We start from the raw sequence: 17,974 nt of genomic DNA on the forward strand, positions 1-17,974 counted from the left end.
AAGGATTACACATTGTATTTTCTATTGTGTGCTGTACTTTCCCCCCACTATGCTAAATATTTCCAAAGATCTCTCTGGAATTACACAATACATTCTTGAATTTCCCCTTGGGGATCAATAAAGTATCTATCTATCAATAGCCACTATGTAAACAGTGCATAGTTGCACTTACTAAAAAGGTACTGGGGTAAATATAGTAAGATATTCAGTTAGTTTGGTATTCTACTAACTACACTATACTGAAGGTCAAACCTTCAACTGTTTGCCATGAAGCTTGTCTTTACCTATTGGCATTAGCCACTTACCGGTAATTGTTAACAGTAGTATCTAAGGCATTGTCAAACCTAACTTGTGGCCCAGAATCATCGCTGTCTATCCTCTGAATTCCTGCCCATGACCATGTTATCTAAATCGCATGGTCTAACAAATCTAGTTATAGACACCTTATATATACTTATACCTTATCCATAATAATCACTACTGCGGGTCTTTTTTGCCTCTAATAAATTAATGTCTTTTCTAATCACAGGAGTTTATTCAGCGATAATCTGACATATATTGAATGACATTATTGAAGTACTTTCACAAGTTGAATGCATCCTGTAATGTGTGTATTCAGGAAAAAACTGCACAACACAACAAAGGTAGTCTTTTAAGGAGACAGAAACATGATTCGGGCAAGAAAATACCCTGATTTTTTATTTGTTTGACAAGAACTACACAGAAGCCCTCAGATATTTCAAAAAGTGCTTATATGCTCCATATAACTGAGGACAAGTCTTCCAGATGACTGTCTAACCAGCAAATGTGCATTTGTATGGAGAGAGAAATGCATTTGACTTTTCCATTACTCTCAAGTGGTATTGTTTTTGGGAACCATTTGCAGTTTGTACAAAAAAAAAGTCAAGATTATTCTCAGAAATAGTATTTGGCACACAGTAAAGTTTACTATGAGGATGGTTTCAACTTTAACCATATTTAATTGTCAGCCCTCTAATAGACAATATTAAATATATTATGTGTTTATGTACATAAAACAGGTCTAAGGACATCAACCAGTGGGATGTGGGATTTGACCAACAAAAACATACAATGAGTTCTGGTCAATTATCGTGAAAAAAAAAAAACCAATACAATGTCCTGTAGGTGCAGCTGTTTCCTGAATGTTGACACAGACATCCCTTTTATACAACACAGCAAAACAGAAACAAGTGAAGTCAACAAAGCCAACTTAGACATTTGTTTATGATCATGACAAAATTGAAATGGTTGATTATACACTGAATTTGATTCTGGCTTTGAACAAACATTATTATGACCACACATAATTGGGTATTGTTCAATGCATTTTATAGAAATGCTACACCACATTATCAATATGGGCAAAACAGGGAAACCATAAACTAAAATATTGACTGAATATTCAGTACTAATAAGTAACTAATAAGAAGCTCCTTGTGTTTATCTGTGCCATTTAAGACACTTGCGCTTCATTTTTAACTATTTCATAGTTAAAACAAAGTTGAGTGCACTGACTGTTGATGTACCACGTTCAGGGGAAAAAAACATATCACAATAAACACAACATAAAAATTTAGCAAGTGTGTACACAAAATAATTATATAAAAATACCATCAAATCTGTTCAAACAAGAAATGTTCAGCAATTACATTTTAATCAACCAACTTCTAACAAATGATCTCATACTCCTTCAGTGTTTGTAAAACACAATATTTGGCCATTCTTATAAACCATGTTACTATACTATATATCCATGGTCGCCAAGCTTGTAAACTCATTTATAATCAAAGAATGAATGTCATCAAAGTAAATTTCAGAAGTAGAACAAACTCTCTGAAACAAAATGAACCCAATGACTGTGCCAGGTTATACTGAAGCAAGAGGCCAGGGCTCTAATGAAATCCACTAGTTTATAAGCTTTTGGTACTTTAAATTCTTTCCATTTCAACCAAAACTAGGTTGACTGCTCTGTGTTAAAAAACCTCTCCTAAAAGTCAACAATTTCCCAGTTTTAAGCCAGAAAGAATAAAAGGCCATAAGCAAGTATTGGTTGCTTGAAGTACTGAAGCAGTTGGCAGTTCTGCAGTCAGACCACGCAACCAAAGATATCCAGCACCATCCAGTTAAGTGGAGAGTAAACTAACTAAGACCTTGATCATATCGCCCTTTGATCATCATATTCAGTAATGGCCCAACCTGGTGGAGAGAGGGAAAGTACAAAAAACATGATAATGCAACAACACCACAATTAAAACATGATAATGCAACAATACCACAATTAAAACATGATAATGCAACAATACCACAATTAAAACATGATAATGCAACAACACCACAATTAAAACATGATAATGCAACAATACCACAATTAAAACCACAATTAAAACATGATAATGCAACAATACCACAATTAAAACATGATAATGCAACAACACCACAATTAAAACATGATAATGCAACAATACCACAATTAAAACATGATAATGCAACACCACAATTAAAACATGATAATGCAACAACACCACAATTAAAACATGATAATGCAACAACACCACAATTAAAACATGATAATGCAACAATACCACAATTAAAACCACAATTAAAACATGATAATGCAACAACACCACAATTAAAACATGATAATGCAACAATACCACAATTAAAACATGATAATGCAACAATACCACAATTAAAACATGATAATGCAACAACACCACAATTAAAACATGATAATGCAACAACACCACAATTAAAACATGATAATGCAACAATACCACAATTAAAACTAGATTAAAGGTGCAGTAAGCGATCATACGGGATTTCAAGACCATAACATTTTTGTCACATTCAGCAATCATCTCCTCATGATCTGCTAGTCGCCCATTCCGTGAGTACACTGTCAAAAAAACAGTCTCTGTAGGCAGCCTCGGCTCCAACAAAGTTGGGGCACCGTGTCAGCCAAACAAAAAGAAACCCTGTGTGGAGATTCTCTGGGAATACCCAAGGGAGGTGTGAGCCACTTTGGTGTGTTTTGTTTGGTCCTTGGTTAAAATATAAATGTACATTGTTTTGGACAAAAGCTAAGCTTTTGCTAATCATTTTAAATATAAACATAAACAAACGTGACTTACTGCATAACCACTGACTGCATCTTTTAGACTAAGATCATCTTTCCCCCCCAAGACAGATGAACAAAAAAGATTACACTGTTTCAAACATTGGAATGCTTGATATTAAGCACTGAGAATAGGCATGTGTTGTTTGGTAGCTGGATGTGGTTCTATAGCGGAGATTGCTTGTGACCATGTCACACCAAGAGAACTTGTATCAGAGGGCACTACCAATGGGGAAATGTACAATGGAACAGTGGCTTGGTGGGTAAGTCAGATGTGACAAATTAGAACTGATGTAAGATTGGTATGGATCTGAAGACTAAGAGCCAAGCATTTTGGTAGCTGAGGATAGGTTGTAGTTGCTTGTTGCTTGTAATGACAGCTCAACCTACACAAATTAAGTGAAGTGTTTAGAACACTTCATCTGCCTTCACCTGTGCACTAAAGTGAGGTTGTTCAGAAATATTGTAATTATATAAGTGGCCAATATGGCCAATTGCCTGGGACAGTCCTTCCTAATAAGCATCACTGCCACTGACTGAAACAGAAATAGCAAGGTTATGTTTTATTTGTCTATACCTCATGAGGGTCTCCCAAAGCTTCTCCCAGCATCTTCTCAATGTTCCTCATGATGGCCACTTTCTGGTGAGCCTTAAGAGGGTACTCTATCCTCCGTGGAGTAGGAGCGCCCTGTAAAAGATCCACAGAGTTTACACACACCTTTAGACACTAGACACAAGTTTATTCTAGCCTGGGTGTTCCCATGCTGCCTTGCGCGCGATTTGATTCACGCTGCTAAGGCAGCCTGGAGACCATGAAGCAAATTTTCACCTGAGATAGGGAACCAATCACAGAACAGGTGGGAAAGCAAGACGATGATGAGCTATGCACAGACGCATTTGATAGACATCCGTGGCACCCAATAAACGGATCTGGGCATTTTTTTCAAATACGAGAAAATGAACGTTTGGTTCCCAGACCACGTCTCATTGAGAAGTGGTGGCGCTAGCCAGGCTAAGTTTATTCATCATTTTACAAGATTAGGGGTCAGTGTTAGGAGTCCACGACCATGGCACCCTTGACAGGGACAACAAGGAAGCGATCATCCTCAGCTGCACACTGAATTACAGGCTCAGTCCCTGCCCTGTCATGCTTGATCATCCTTAAGCACACAATGTTGATATTTGATTTAGTTTATATAGTATATTTAGTATTTAACTATCATGTTTATCTTCTACTGTCTCTATTGTACAGTGGAGTTTTTATATTACTTTTTCTGCTGTAAGTGCATGTTGTGTGTGATGTCTGTATGCTACTGAGACCTTGAATTTCCCCTTGGGGATCAAGAAATCAAGAAAGAAAGAAAGAAAGAAAAAAAGAAAGAAAGAAAGAAAGAAAGTAAGTATATGTATGTATGTATGTATGTATGTATGTATGTATGTATCTATCTATCTATCCTGATATATTCTGCTGAGTAATTAGGTGTGATATACTGTACAATACTAAATTACATGCAGGAAATAATTCTATATCACTCAATTCACCGTTGTAATAATGTAAGAATTAGTACCTTGTACCAGAAGTTAACTGTAATTGTAACTCCTCCATTTAAAAGGGACTCAATGTGGTGCCACCTACATATGAAGAGGCATAAGGACAAATCAGGAAAATGTCAATCAATCAGCAATCAGTGACAAAAACATCCCTTGGTCTTACATCCCACCAGCATAGTATACACACCAAATGTTGACGCTTGAACAAAACACATGCTTAGGAGATGCTCCAAGATGGTCCCCAAGGATCATTCCAATTACCAACTGAGAAAATATACATGCCTACTTTGTAGATGTATAACATATTTCTAGCAAAAAATGTTACCCATCTTCAACTCAACTAATATTCTGTATGTTTCAAGACTTGAGAAGATGTTGTCTAATGATTTATGTTGCATGCATACTCAGCCGCATTAACCCTCCCTTTAACCCTCCTTGCACATTAACCCATGTACATCAGCTACTGCAGATTTCAGACATTTGTGAGGCAATCTTTTAAAGTAACACAATTTAGGAATTCCTTTATTCATCAATTTTCAATGTCTAGGTTACCCATTAAAGTGTAACTCCGGAGTAAAAACAACCTAGGGTCTATTTACGGTAGCTAACAACTTCAAACTTTTGATTGAGAGCAAAATTATGTTAATTGGTGCCGTTTGTGGAGCTAGAGGCATTATCACTGAATGAGCTTACAATGATGCTAACCGGGCAAGGTGCCACGTCGCTATTTTAGACCACTAACAATGCTCAAAATATGATTACACTTCAGTGGTAGTGTGGTGAGGGTTTCTACAGACAAACCGAATTGGTCTAAACCCAACGAGAAGAGTCAGGTTCAAGTTCAAGTTTACTGTCTTATGAATGAAGAATACAATGAAATATGTATGCTCTGGCTCACATAAAGACATCAGACATGTTGAAACAAAATAAACAACATTCAGAAACGCAATACAGTTCAATAAATACAGTACAAACTGTACAAACTACAGTTAAGTACCATACAATGGTGGGTCACGCTCCTACCCGCAACAACAACTTCACTACATAGTGCAATACCAGGCTTTCTGGGTGTGCATCACAATGTCAGGGACTACATTCTCTATACTGTAAGTCAGTGAAGCATGATGATGAGTTTGAAGCCTTTATTTTAGAGGGACAATTTTCAACCTGGGGCCCTATTGTTATATATCTTTCAGTATTGACCTAGCTAGTCTGCCATTGCCAGCTACACATTCATAATAGATCATCAAAGTAAACTTTTTGTCACTGCAAAGCTCAACATGTCAGTCAAGTGTCAGCCAACATGGACAGACTGATACTGATATACACGTGTGCCTGTTTACCCCAGTAAAGATAATAAATAAATAAAGTAAATTGTAGGGGCGTTTGGTGTTAGCAGATGCCCCCATATGAATGCTTTGAGGCACTTAACCAGTTACTTTAGCCAGCTCAATACTGAACGGGATGTTGTCTTTTTTGTCAATAGGGATAATGAACAATAGGGATCAAGAAAAATGCCAGAATGCCCCTGTAAGTAAATAACTATGTCATGAAGCTTTAATTAAAAAAATAAAATCTTACCAGTACATTGGGATGTACAACACATCCCCAGGGCCCACAACAGCTTCATATCCAATTACATTTTTGAAATTTGGGAATTTTTCATAGTCAGGGTTTTCAAAGTCGACCTACAATGGAACGAACATTCCATTAAATGAGATGGTATTCCAGTTAGCAGTGCATGCTGTAATTGTATATCCATGTATGATTATGTTCTTGTATTTGCTTTTTAAAATACACAATGAGACATCGCCATATTGATGCATCCGCTATACTGGTGACCTAAAGATCAGTAACTCCCAATGAGATTGACAGATAGCTATGCTATTCAAGGTCAGGTTTCAGAATAATGTTGTCTCTTAGAGTGTTACGGAGATAAGGTATACTTAACCTTATTACTTTTATAGGCATGTTCCTATCATTTAAGATAATATATAACTTAGTTATGTATACCTTAACTATACCTTAAAGGATAATTCCAGCTAGGTCGCTGGGTAAAACAGAGTGTTTTTGTTTTTTTACATACACGCAATACTCAGTGACCTTGAGAAACAGAGATCTATGTGTAAAATCACTGAAATGGACCTTATGCTGGACCTTATGGCTCGTTAGCCAGCTCATCCCAAAAGAAGATCCCAAAACTATCAGAAAGCGTCAAAAGATGTGGCCAAGATATTGAAAGAACACATAGGCTAACAAAACACCAAAAAAGCAGTGACTAGCTTTATACTTAAAAGGGATTTACATGAACTGAAAAGAACATTAGACTGCCACTTTCAGCTTTAGCAACATAGCCATCTCAAGTCATTAGTATGGCATTCCACTGTTACATGACTTACCTGGCTCTGTCGGTCACAGGGATGATGAACAGGAAAGGGATAAAGACTTTCAAACTGGTCAGGTGGAAACAGGATACACCTCTTATGACCTCTAATTTGTGCAAAAAAGTTCTGTTGTTCATCATAATGTGCTGGCGTCACATTGCCTACAGAGGAAACAAACAGTGATAAATAGTTATTAATGTTACAGTCAGTATGCAAACTTTAACAATCAATTCTCAATGGTGCTGACCAAGACTGCAATGTTGTTGTTTTTACTAATACTTATCATGGTTCAATCCTTGGTTTCCTACATTTCAATAGATAGCTAAAAGTTCTTGGAATCTACCCAAGCAGTTAAACTGACCTTACTCTGGGCATGCCAAATTGTCTAACAGCCAGTCACGTACACACAAGTCATATACTCCCACAGACAAAAGACACCTGTGCCGTATTGCCTTCCACTTGATAATAAATTATTTGCAGTTCACATCTACATTCAGTCACATCAGAGGGGAAAGCTGCAGTGTGTCTTTATAACATCAATGATTTTCAGGATAGGACAGTTACTCTTACATCTAAAATTCAACTCAAATACATAACCATAGCGCATACAATATTAGCCGCTGATAACTATGACTAGCAATGTGGATGCAAAACAGGAGCCAATACTGGCAAAAACATCAAAATCAGATGCTGGCAGTGTGCAGTAGGGTTGGGCGATATAGCTAGAAAAAGCCAATCTCCATATCCTGAAGAAAAATGGCGATATATACACAATATGATCAAATCTTATAAAATAATGTCCATATAGTTATACAAAGTTATCACATCATACTACCATATGTCTTAATGTCATATGACAAAAGAAATCACACTCAAAGCTCAGCAAAAAATGCACTGGGCACCTTTTTCTGTATGGAAAAACATTTTCACACAACTATATTGTCAATATTGCAATATGAAAAATGCTTATGATATAGAAGAGTGATCAGGATACCATACAATAGGACACCGCCCTTGTGTGCAGTGTGTAGCTTAATTCTCTGACAGTTGGTGGCAATTTAGGCTACAAATATAAAACCTGATGATAATGCCAAGAAATATACCTTCCATGCCTATGAGCAAAAGGTTTGAAGTTAACTGTCCCCAATTCCGCTTGGCCTGCTGCTTATTGATCCAGTTCCAATTGAAACCCAAGAAATCTACAACAATATTTCTTCCAACAGTGTCATTTAAGGTCTGCTGCAAGTACACCCTACAGGCAAAATGACAAAATATGGTCAATTTATAGAAATGTATATATTCTGCACCTTCAAAAAGAAATACAGCATTGTCATTTTTTTACAGAACTTGGCATTAAATGATGATAAAACAATTTCACATTGCATAAAGCATCACAGAAATGCAAATGCAAAATCTAACGGATATTCTATATCTTAGGCTACAGATAGAAGACAAAACATACATGTACATTTCAATTGGGTTGTGTTGCAGTAAAGAGTTTTTACTTGTAACTCAAAAGCTCATAATTTTTATTTTATTGTCTCTACTGCCCAATTATGTTATTGCTACTATGTTATATAACCTAAACAAATAGGCTACATCATGCTCTGAGAGAGACAATACAGTACAAAATACATTTGAAGATCATGATATAAAAAGAAAAGATTAACTTCTCATACCTTTCCTCTCCTCCATGTTGTTGAGTTTGTTGCATTTTGTCAACAAATTCAGAAAATTTCATGTCAACTCGTTGGGACTTTGGTACAAAATTCTCAAAATTAGCCATTTTCTTTTCATCATAATATAGGAATTTATAGTTTTCAGCAATATAGACTGAGAAATCTCCATTCCCAATGTTGTCCTGCAGAAAGTTTACATCCCACTTCAGCGCAGGAAATACCAAGTTGGTATCAGTAAGGACAACAGGCTCCTAAAACAGTGGAACAGGAGGTTAAGCTTTATTAGAAACAGACAAAAACGACCAGGGTTATTTCTACTTATTCTATTAATCCTGGTGATATGTGCCAAATTTCAAGTGGTGAAATGTTCACTTCTTCATAAAAGTATGAAACTCGTGCCCTGAATATTTTCAGAGATGGAGCCATCGCAAAAATGCCTCGTGGTTTATGGCGAACATTTTACTTTCTGCCATGACCAAAATTATGTATTTTGCATCATATCTCTTTGGCCACAAAAGATAACACAGAAAATGTCAATTGTGATGTAAACCCCTATGTTTTGATGGTCAATGAGCCCTGTGGTTGCCGTGGCAACCATGTTAATATTTCTGAAAATATTCAAGGCCACAAACTGTACACGTGTACCAAGCTTCATTCTTTTCTGACAAAGTAAATATTTTTCCCCATATCACCAAGTCTTTGTTCGACTGGCATATCCAGGAACTTTGAATTGTAACACCTTCCCTTCCCCTTTTATGTGAAAGCGGAATATACAATTGTATATAAACCAACTGTGTTGCACTAATGTAAGGTGAACAAAGGGGAGGTGTTGCAAATATTAAGTCTCTGAGCAAAAATGAATAAACATAGATAAGTTTAGGGCAAGTGTTAACTGCGTACGTGGGATTTAGACTACCATAACATTGCTATTTCTTGCTCTTTCCAGTTTAATAACAAAAGTATCAAAAGCAAAGTCATTATTGAACTGTTATCAATGGCCAATGCCTTTTAGCTAGGTTTGGCAAACTTCACATGTCATGGCAAGCTGGGTTTGGCAAACTTGATAATGTAAAACAATGCATTTTGCGACTTCACATGATGGGTTTGGCAAGTTGAGATGTGCTAACAAATATGTTTGCCGATCATCAAAAGGTATCAAAAGTGAAGTCATGGTTGAACTGTTATCAGTGGCATTGCTGGGAGTTTTCTCTGTATGACATAGGCCTATTGTTGGTCGAAGGTATTGTATTATGGCGATGAAGCATTGACAGTGTAAGGGTGCAATCTAATTGCTCTTAACCTTCTATTGCATGAATTATCACCTATACTTTAAAAAATGTTTTAAAGTATTTTAAATAAAGGATTGTTTTTAAGGTAGTTGTAGAAGATGCTGTAAAATCCCATTTTTCTTTAAAAACATATTTTTATTTCATTACAAATCTTTTAGAAATTAACTAAATTAAGCTTGCATTAGTTATGATCCGATACATCTAGTTATAAACCTAACATAATACAAACAATTCAACCGTATTTTGGGCAATAAAGTGATAACATCATAGTAATATTGTCATAGTGTAGTCCGCCTTGGAAAATAAATAGCCTTCCTGTGGGGACATAAAGTAATTGTTTTGATGAAAACCAATGTTTATATTAAATAACCTCGCAGTCGCACCATGCGTGCGTGCGAAAAAAGTCCCGTCTGAAACACTGTCGCGCGGCGCAGCGTTCCAAACATTGTGTAATCAAATACACCGGTATGGCGGTATATTAAAAATTCATATCATAACGAAAATATACACCGGTATACGGTGTGAACCGGTATACCACCCAGCACTATCCTCCTGACAGACTTTTTCTGCCCTGTAAAGCCATGCATCATCCATATCTGGGGTCCCACACACAAGGGTCATAGGGGTCTCCGGTGTGGTTCATACTACAGGCATACACTGGGCATGCATTGGATGGCTCCACAGCAAGTCAGCCCACTTCTTACACCATTTATAGTGAGAGGAGAGAAGTGTCACCCCTTTTGCCCTTGAACTTTGGGCCTCTGAGGTGCTAAAGCTGTAGCCAAAGAGACAGGGTGGGTGACTGCAGCCTCTATCCGCTACACATATCAATGTTTTTCTCCTCATTGCTGGATTATTGCTAATCCTGACACTTTTTTTGGTGGAACAGCCAACAATGTGCTTTTATCTTTCCCAAAATCCGAAACAAAAATGGTGAATACAGCATGTCTAGTTGACTGTGTAGTGAACAATAGCACAAAATACATCTTTACCGCTCCAGTCACTATACTGTCTAAACCTCATTCCACAGATAATTTACAAATTGGTAAACATTTACAATACAGTGTTTCCCATACATTGACTTATTTGTGGCGGCCCACCACAATATCAACACTGACCACCACACAATGATTTTCCATGTTGTACTATTTAAATTGGATGGAATTAATTCATTGTAGAGCTATGTGCACCTTTGCACAGCCTCTCCTTGTCTCTCTGTCTCTCAACAAACCTACCTGCATGTTTAAAGAAAACATTAACAATCCTGTGATTGTTGGCTTAAAAGTCAACTGGCTAAATTGTGCTTAAATCTGAATCATAACCACGCTGTGTTAATTTGTTAAAAACTGTTGCATTCTGCAAACCTACCACCACAAAATATTGTCAAAAGATGTATATATTCCCAGAGTATCCTAGTGCAATGCGATCCTATTGTAATCCTGACACCCTTAATTCGAATGGACATAAAAAGGTTCACATTTGCAGTTGCCATATGGCAAAAATTAATATTAAGCCAATTTACAAAAATCTCATTATATATAAACTTGTTTTAATGATAAATTGTTCATGTTTACATAGTGTTTTTTTTTTTTTTCAAAGAAACTATGCCTAAATACTGAATTTTGACCACCCACAGGTAGCGGACAGGTGGTGGTGGTCACAGAGGTACCTCTCTGTAGAAAAAGGAAGTACTAACAATATATCCTCATCATGTGACCAAACAATTATTTTTGTATACACGAAACTAAAATCCCCCTTTTCACATATAAATAGTGAAATATAGGTTTTGTGTTACTGCCAATTAAAAACACAGATCAATCAAACACCATGCAATAGAGGGTTAACTACTTATACTTCATGCTTGCATTATGCAAAACTCCAGCATGCATCACGTTCAACTAGATCTGCACAGCACTGCCTAAAGTCGAATGATGATAATGAGCCTACTTGCTCTGGCCTACTGTCAAACGTCGCCAGAAAAGTAACCAGTGAGTGCTACGTGACTAAAGGAACGTACACTCCACCAACACGTGGGCGATCTAGCGGCAAGATGCCTTGCATTTCTCTACGCCACCACTTTGAGATGCGCTACAAACGAGCATGGCTCATACAAACACTACTCCAATTAGCTTTACGAGAAGATTGTCCAGATATATGTCGGTGTGACACATTATTACGCAGGTGAACCCTTGGTGTTTGCTATGCTGACACGAAAAACATCGTTCGGTACAGGTTCGGTCCTAGATGGTTCTGTGTTTCTGAGCATCAGTACATGGTGACTACTGCACTGTGCCAAAAGTACAGCTAAGGGTATGCCCGTTCAAAACTTAACCACCGTTGCTCTTTACTGAGGCAAACAGCCCGTACTTCCTGCAATCGAATGCCGAAACGCTTGCCAGCTAGAGTCTTGAATGTGCATGTGGTTGGTAATCCAATACTAAACTAAATAGCGTATGATGCGATGACACAGCACCAAGGGTAGCTGCTACCAACACAACTGGTAGCCTAATGAATGATGTGTCACCGTACCCACATGCATTTGTTTTCATAAAGGTTAATTTGGATAAATACCATACATTTACCGAACCGGCTATTCTATAAAACATGCAGAGAAGCATACTTAGTTGGCAGGATCATTATGCATCATGGTAACTGACCTTAACATTAGCTTGCAGGTAATGCAACGTTAAAGATGTTCAGTAAAATATCCCGTTAATTAACGCTAACGTATTGCGTACTTGTAACGTATTCTTGCAAACTGACAGTATTCACGTTACTCAAATAACGTAATGACAAAAAGTACAAAACAGTCCCAAGTTAGGTTAACTTTGTTAACGTTGGCCTCGTCAACGGTTAACGTTAGTGTTCAAATAACAGAAATCTGACCGTCTATCAATCGTCTGCAATCGAAACATTATGGATACCAGTATCCCAAAAATATATTCCACAGACCCTTCGCTCTTAAGTCAAGTAAAGATGTGTAGAACTATAGCAGTGAAGGTGTTTGCTATTTATCTAAGGAGTTTGCTATTTATCTACCTAGTTATAGCCTTATGTCAAGCATTGAAATTCTTCCGGATCTGACCATATAACGTTATTGTTATTACCAAGTAACACAACTTTAGCTAATCTATGCATGGACATCACATTTATTACAGTACTTATACTTTTCTTAATATAAAACGTTATTTATTACGTGTCAAGCCATCATTAACTGTGGTTCTCGCTAATGTCAGATGGCTAACGTTAGCTAAATTAGCGGACAAGCCATAAGTAACGCCAGTAATACTAGCCGGTGAACTAGCATGCTAACAGCAGTCATACATCAAACCTTAGTATCAGTAGCAAATCTCCATTGATCGTAGTACCTCATTATCTATTAGGATCTCGGCGCGTGGGTCTGTATGAGATAATCGGGGGATAGTTCTCGTTTGAAAAGGGTACTTTCGCAATTGATTGTCTGTCCAGGTCGAATTGTGGACCTCAGAAAACGTTGTGCCCCCGTCGGTCGCCGTCGGATCAGCTTCAACTACAGTTGCTGCTGCCATGTCTGCACACAGTAAGAAGCTAAATTCAGAACAGGGTGAGAACCTGTTATCCTGTTCTCGTTTTGTCCAATTGTCCTGATAGCGATTTGCGGGCGACTTGCCTGCCAGTTATAGAGGCTGTCTCGCCAACTGGGGCTTAGGAGAACTTGCCTGTCCAGTGTAAACACAGCAATGACAAGTCTGCTACAGCACCCAAACAACTGGAGCTGAGCTCAGCCCCTCAAAGAGCAGCCATCATCTCGAGACCTTTAACTTGAACAGCGACATCTTGCGTGTGGTTGGGTGTACAGCATACTTGGAAAGGCACACAGGCTACTCTCCTATGCATGAGTGAGTCATTCCACGTAATTGAATAACTTATCTACGCACTTAGTAAAACCTCAAGAAAGTACCTCAAAAACAGTTTTTCTACAATAAATCCTGGACCAGCTCGAGAATCTCCTTGATTTTTCTCTGCAAGGGGGGGGGGGGCATCCAACTGAGCATGCAGTGTGAGTGTCATCACTCTAGCTTGATTTGGAGAAAAATGACTTGTTGCAACCATCCTCTGGTGCAACTGTCCCCGGTCTCCCCTAGGCTATATATTACAGTAGGTCTCATAAAATTCTGGAAAAAAATTGGTTGCCAGGTGTACACTGTAAAAAACTAAATCTAACCAAGTGTTATTAATCTTTAAGATCAAACAATCTGTTTGGGATTGTTTTTAGTAGCCTATGAGGAAACTTACCTAGCACTCTCTCGAAAGAACATTTTGACTTAATTTAGGAAGACTTTGACTCATTTTAAGGAGTCTTATCAAGACAAATTTACTTAACACACTGGCAGACAAATTTGCTTGTTTTCAGGATGAAATGTCTTAAAGGAAGTCAAACTCTTGTTAAATTAAGTCAAATGATTGTACGTGAAAGCACTAGGTATGTCTCTTTATACTGAAAACAATATTAACTAGATTTTATCTTGATATCTTGATATTGTAGGGACTCTACGCTGTACATAATTCACAGCCAGCCATTACGTGTTCACGGCCTTTTGACTCCTTTACACTGGTGACCCGACGACTCTTTGGACGGTAATCCTGAGAGTTTTCAATATGACTCCTGCGACCTGGCTAAAGAGGCAGATACATTTTTTTCTGTTATGCAGCACTGCAGGGCAGCGGTGCACCTCTGCGCTGCTGAATCATCGCCACCAGAGGGAGCTCTCGTCGCTGCAGCGCAGCAGGGGAAGCAAGGCCTGTGTTTCTACCATGATCGTTTCGGACCTAAGGCTACGAAATGCCGCCCACCCTGCCGTTTCAAGGCATCGGGTCATTTACAGCAATGAGCGTCGGCCATACAGGCGGTTTGCTGTTCGTCACCGATGCTGTTTCTGGACGTCGTTTCCTCTGTGACAAAGGTGCGCAGGTAAGCGTTTTGCCTGCTACAGACTTGGACATTCAACAGGGCAAACCAGGTACCATCTTGGAGGCCGCGAACGGTAGCTCCATCCAGACCTTTGGTGAGCGCAGTGCCGTGGTGTGTTTCGGTGGACAGCAGTTTAACTGGAACTTTGTGGTGGCGAGAGTGCAGAAGTTCCAGTTCGTCCCGTCTGTACAGCACCTTTGCAGCGAATGAGTTTTCACGCCTCTTTCCCTGCCCTCACCCAACCTATTTTCTCATCCGGCGTGGTCAGACATGGTGTGGAGCATCACATCACAACGGTGGGTCCTCTGGTTTATGCACGCGCTAGGCGTTTGGATCCTGCACAGCTCGCCAAGGCAGAGTTCGAGACGCTGGAGCACCTCGGCATCGCACAGGGTTCTAACAGCCCTTGGGCTTCACCACTGCACATGGTTCAGAAGCCTGGCGGTGGCTGGCGTCCATGCCTCCCGTTGCTTGAATGAGGCCACTACACCCGACCGCTACCCTGTTCCCCATATTCAGGACTTTTCTGCACGCTTGGCTGGTAAGGTCATTTTTTCAAAGGTGGACCTCATCCACAGTAATCCCCAGGTGCCGCTGCATCCGCATGATGTTCCCAAGACTGCTGTCATTACTCCTTTTGGTTTGTTTGAATTCCTCCGCATGCCATTTGGGTTAAAGAACACCGCCCAGACATTCCAGCGACTCATGGCTGCGTGACTTGATGTTCGTTTTTGTGTACTTGGATGACATCCTTGTGGCTAGTACTTCCAAGGTTGGGTTTTGGGTTCTGTTTCAGCATCTGGACGATCACGGACTGATCATCAACACAGCGAAGTGCCATTTCGGTCTGCCATTGATTTTTTGCCCACCATGCCACGACCGAGGGGACGGCTCCGCTAGCTGCTAAGGTGGAGGCCATTGGCCAGTTCCTGCGACCAGCCACGGTCAGGGCCCTACAGGAATTCCTAGGCATGGTGACTTTCTATCACAGCTTTGTTCCATGTGCAGCTCACCTCATGGGTCCCCTCTACGAGGCTCTTAAGGGTAGGGCTGCTAAACACACCATTGACTGGACAGGGGAAAGGACTCAGGCGTTCATGGACAGCAAAACGGCCTTGGCCAATGCCACCATGCTAGCCCACCCATCCTCCTGACTATGCGGTAGGGGCCGTCCATGAGCAGCTGGTTGATGGTGTTTGGCAGCCGCTGGCCTTTTTCAGCCAGCAGTTGCGCCCAACGGAGAGGAAGTACAGCACATTTGACAGAGCTGCTAGGCCTTTTCCTGGCCCTACGACACTTCCGTTTCTATTGTTTTGCGGGGGCGGTGCATCTTGAAGTGGATTATGCACGTATGGCGGTGGACCAGGTCCATGACGCTTACGTCCAGGCGTACAGGACTGCCATCAGCGTTTGGCGGATGCTCCTTTCAGCGGTGCGGTTGTCACTCTGCTTTGTGATGTTTCCACAGGTCAGGTCCCTAGCAGGTGGTGCAAGCAAGTATTTGATGCTGTTCATGGCCTTTCTCACCCCGGCAGGAAAGCGTCACAGACAGCAAAATTTGTTTGGCATGGCCTCAAAAAGCATGTCCGTGACTGGGCCGCCGCCTGCCTTGAATGTCAGCGGGCCAAGTTTTGGTGTCCCTTCTGACATCACATCAGACCACGGCTCGCAGTTCACATCAGAATTATGGATGGCCGTCGCCAACAGCCATGTGCCAAGTGCACCGCACCACAGCTTATCACCCGCAAGCCAATGGACTGTGTGAGCGTTTTCACCGCTCACTGAAAGCCGCGTTGCGAGCCTCCGTGACGTCAGCTGGGTGGATCGTTTGCCTTGGGTGATGTTAAGTCTGCGTGATGCTCCCAAAGAGGATCTCTTTTCATCTGCAGCCGAGTTGTTCTATGGGATTGTTCTTGTCTATTCTTGAGGATTAGAGTGTATTCTTGAGAGTTAGAGTGAATTAGCCTAGAAAAGGGTCAAAGGTGGAAGTAAATACAGCAAAAGCATATTTGGTATCATTTGAATCGTAATTTTCTGTAGATTAAGAATTTGTGGTGCCTACCGTGCAGATTTGTACCGAAAAAAAATATATAGGGCTTTGAATGGAGCATGGCACAATGATCAAAACGTATGCTAGTACATCTTGATATTAGCTGATATCTCTTAAGCCAGTTGAAAGATATTCATCAAACTTGGTCTACTTACCCACTACAAGTTGTCAAAGAGCTGGCAAGACAATTTAGGTCTTGAGGTCAAAGGTCAAGGTTACAAGGGGTCACCCAGAGGAAACTTTTGCTTCTCATTTGTATCCCTTCTGTTGCTAAGGAGGCAAAATGGTGATTCTCTTTTAAGGATCATTTAAGTATTACTTTTGTCACAATTATTTCTCCTAATTTTGCCTTAGGAGAAATAAAACAAGCAAAAGATGAGACACATAGCAATAAGACAAGTAGGAGTCACATAAGAGATATTAGTTTGAGAAGCAGGAGAAATACAGGAGATATCTTATATGTTTGAGTGTAGTCTCACTTACAACTTGTTTCTCCTTAGGAGAAATAATAGAGCAGATGGAGTCACATAAGAGATATTAGTTTGAGACGCAGGAGAAATACGGGAGATCTCTTATATGTTTGAGTGTAGTCTCATTTACAACTTGTTTCTCCTTAGGAGAAATAATAGAGCAAATGAGGAGACATTGCAATGAGAAACTGTTGAGAAGTAGGAGTTACAATTGAGATATCAGTTTGAGGGTCAAAAAATAGGGCACTCCATAGCATTTCAAACTTTTATTTTATAAAACAAAGCAAAACAGTTGTACTTTAAAAATGGACTTTAAGCAATGGGAGCTTGCACAGTTGCACTTTAAAATGGACTTCAAGCAATGGAAGCATGTTAATGCCTTGATATGTTCTTTTTAAAAATTGGGTATTCTTATTTTTTATTTTTGTGTGTGTGTGAGTGTGTATGTGAGTATTATTTTTAAA

The 17,974-nt window shown here is 39.5% G+C and overlaps 1 protein-coding gene across 3 annotated transcripts; it reads right to left on the reverse strand.

Annotated features, from left to right (window-relative positions):
- Positions 1-667: 667 nt before the first annotated feature.
- hif1an (hypoxia inducible factor 1 subunit alpha inhibitor) lies at positions 668-13,850 on the reverse strand. Of its 3 annotated transcripts, XM_042066074.1 has the most exons (9): positions 13,689-13,849; positions 13,408-13,589; positions 8,751-9,001; positions 8,175-8,323; positions 7,087-7,232; positions 6,269-6,375; positions 4,705-4,768; positions 3,714-3,824; positions 668-2,217 (listed from the first exon to the last, which is right to left on the reverse strand). In XM_042066074.1, exons 2-9 carry the CDS (start codon positions 13,585-13,587, stop codon positions 2,161-2,163), a joined length of 1,065 nt encoding a protein of 354 aa, XP_041922008.1. In that variant the 5' UTR covers positions 13,588-13,589; positions 13,689-13,849; the 3' UTR covers positions 668-2,160. The 3 variants fall into 3 exon arrangements, 2 of the variants coding, with proteins under 2 accessions (XP_041922008.1, XP_041922009.1); XM_042066075.1 differs by lacking the exon at positions 13,689-13,849 and having other exon boundaries at positions 13,371-13,455; XR_006023365.1 differs by lacking the exon at positions 4,705-4,768 and having other exon boundaries at positions 13,408-13,850.
- Positions 13,851-17,974: the final 4,124 nt, after the last annotated feature.

Source organism: Alosa sapidissima, chromosome 16 (genome assembly GCF_018492685.1).
Source record: "Alosa sapidissima isolate fAloSap1 chromosome 16, fAloSap1.pri, whole genome shotgun sequence".
In the NCBI taxonomy this organism is placed as follows: domain Eukaryota; kingdom Metazoa; phylum Chordata; class Actinopteri; order Clupeiformes; family Clupeidae; genus Alosa; species Alosa sapidissima.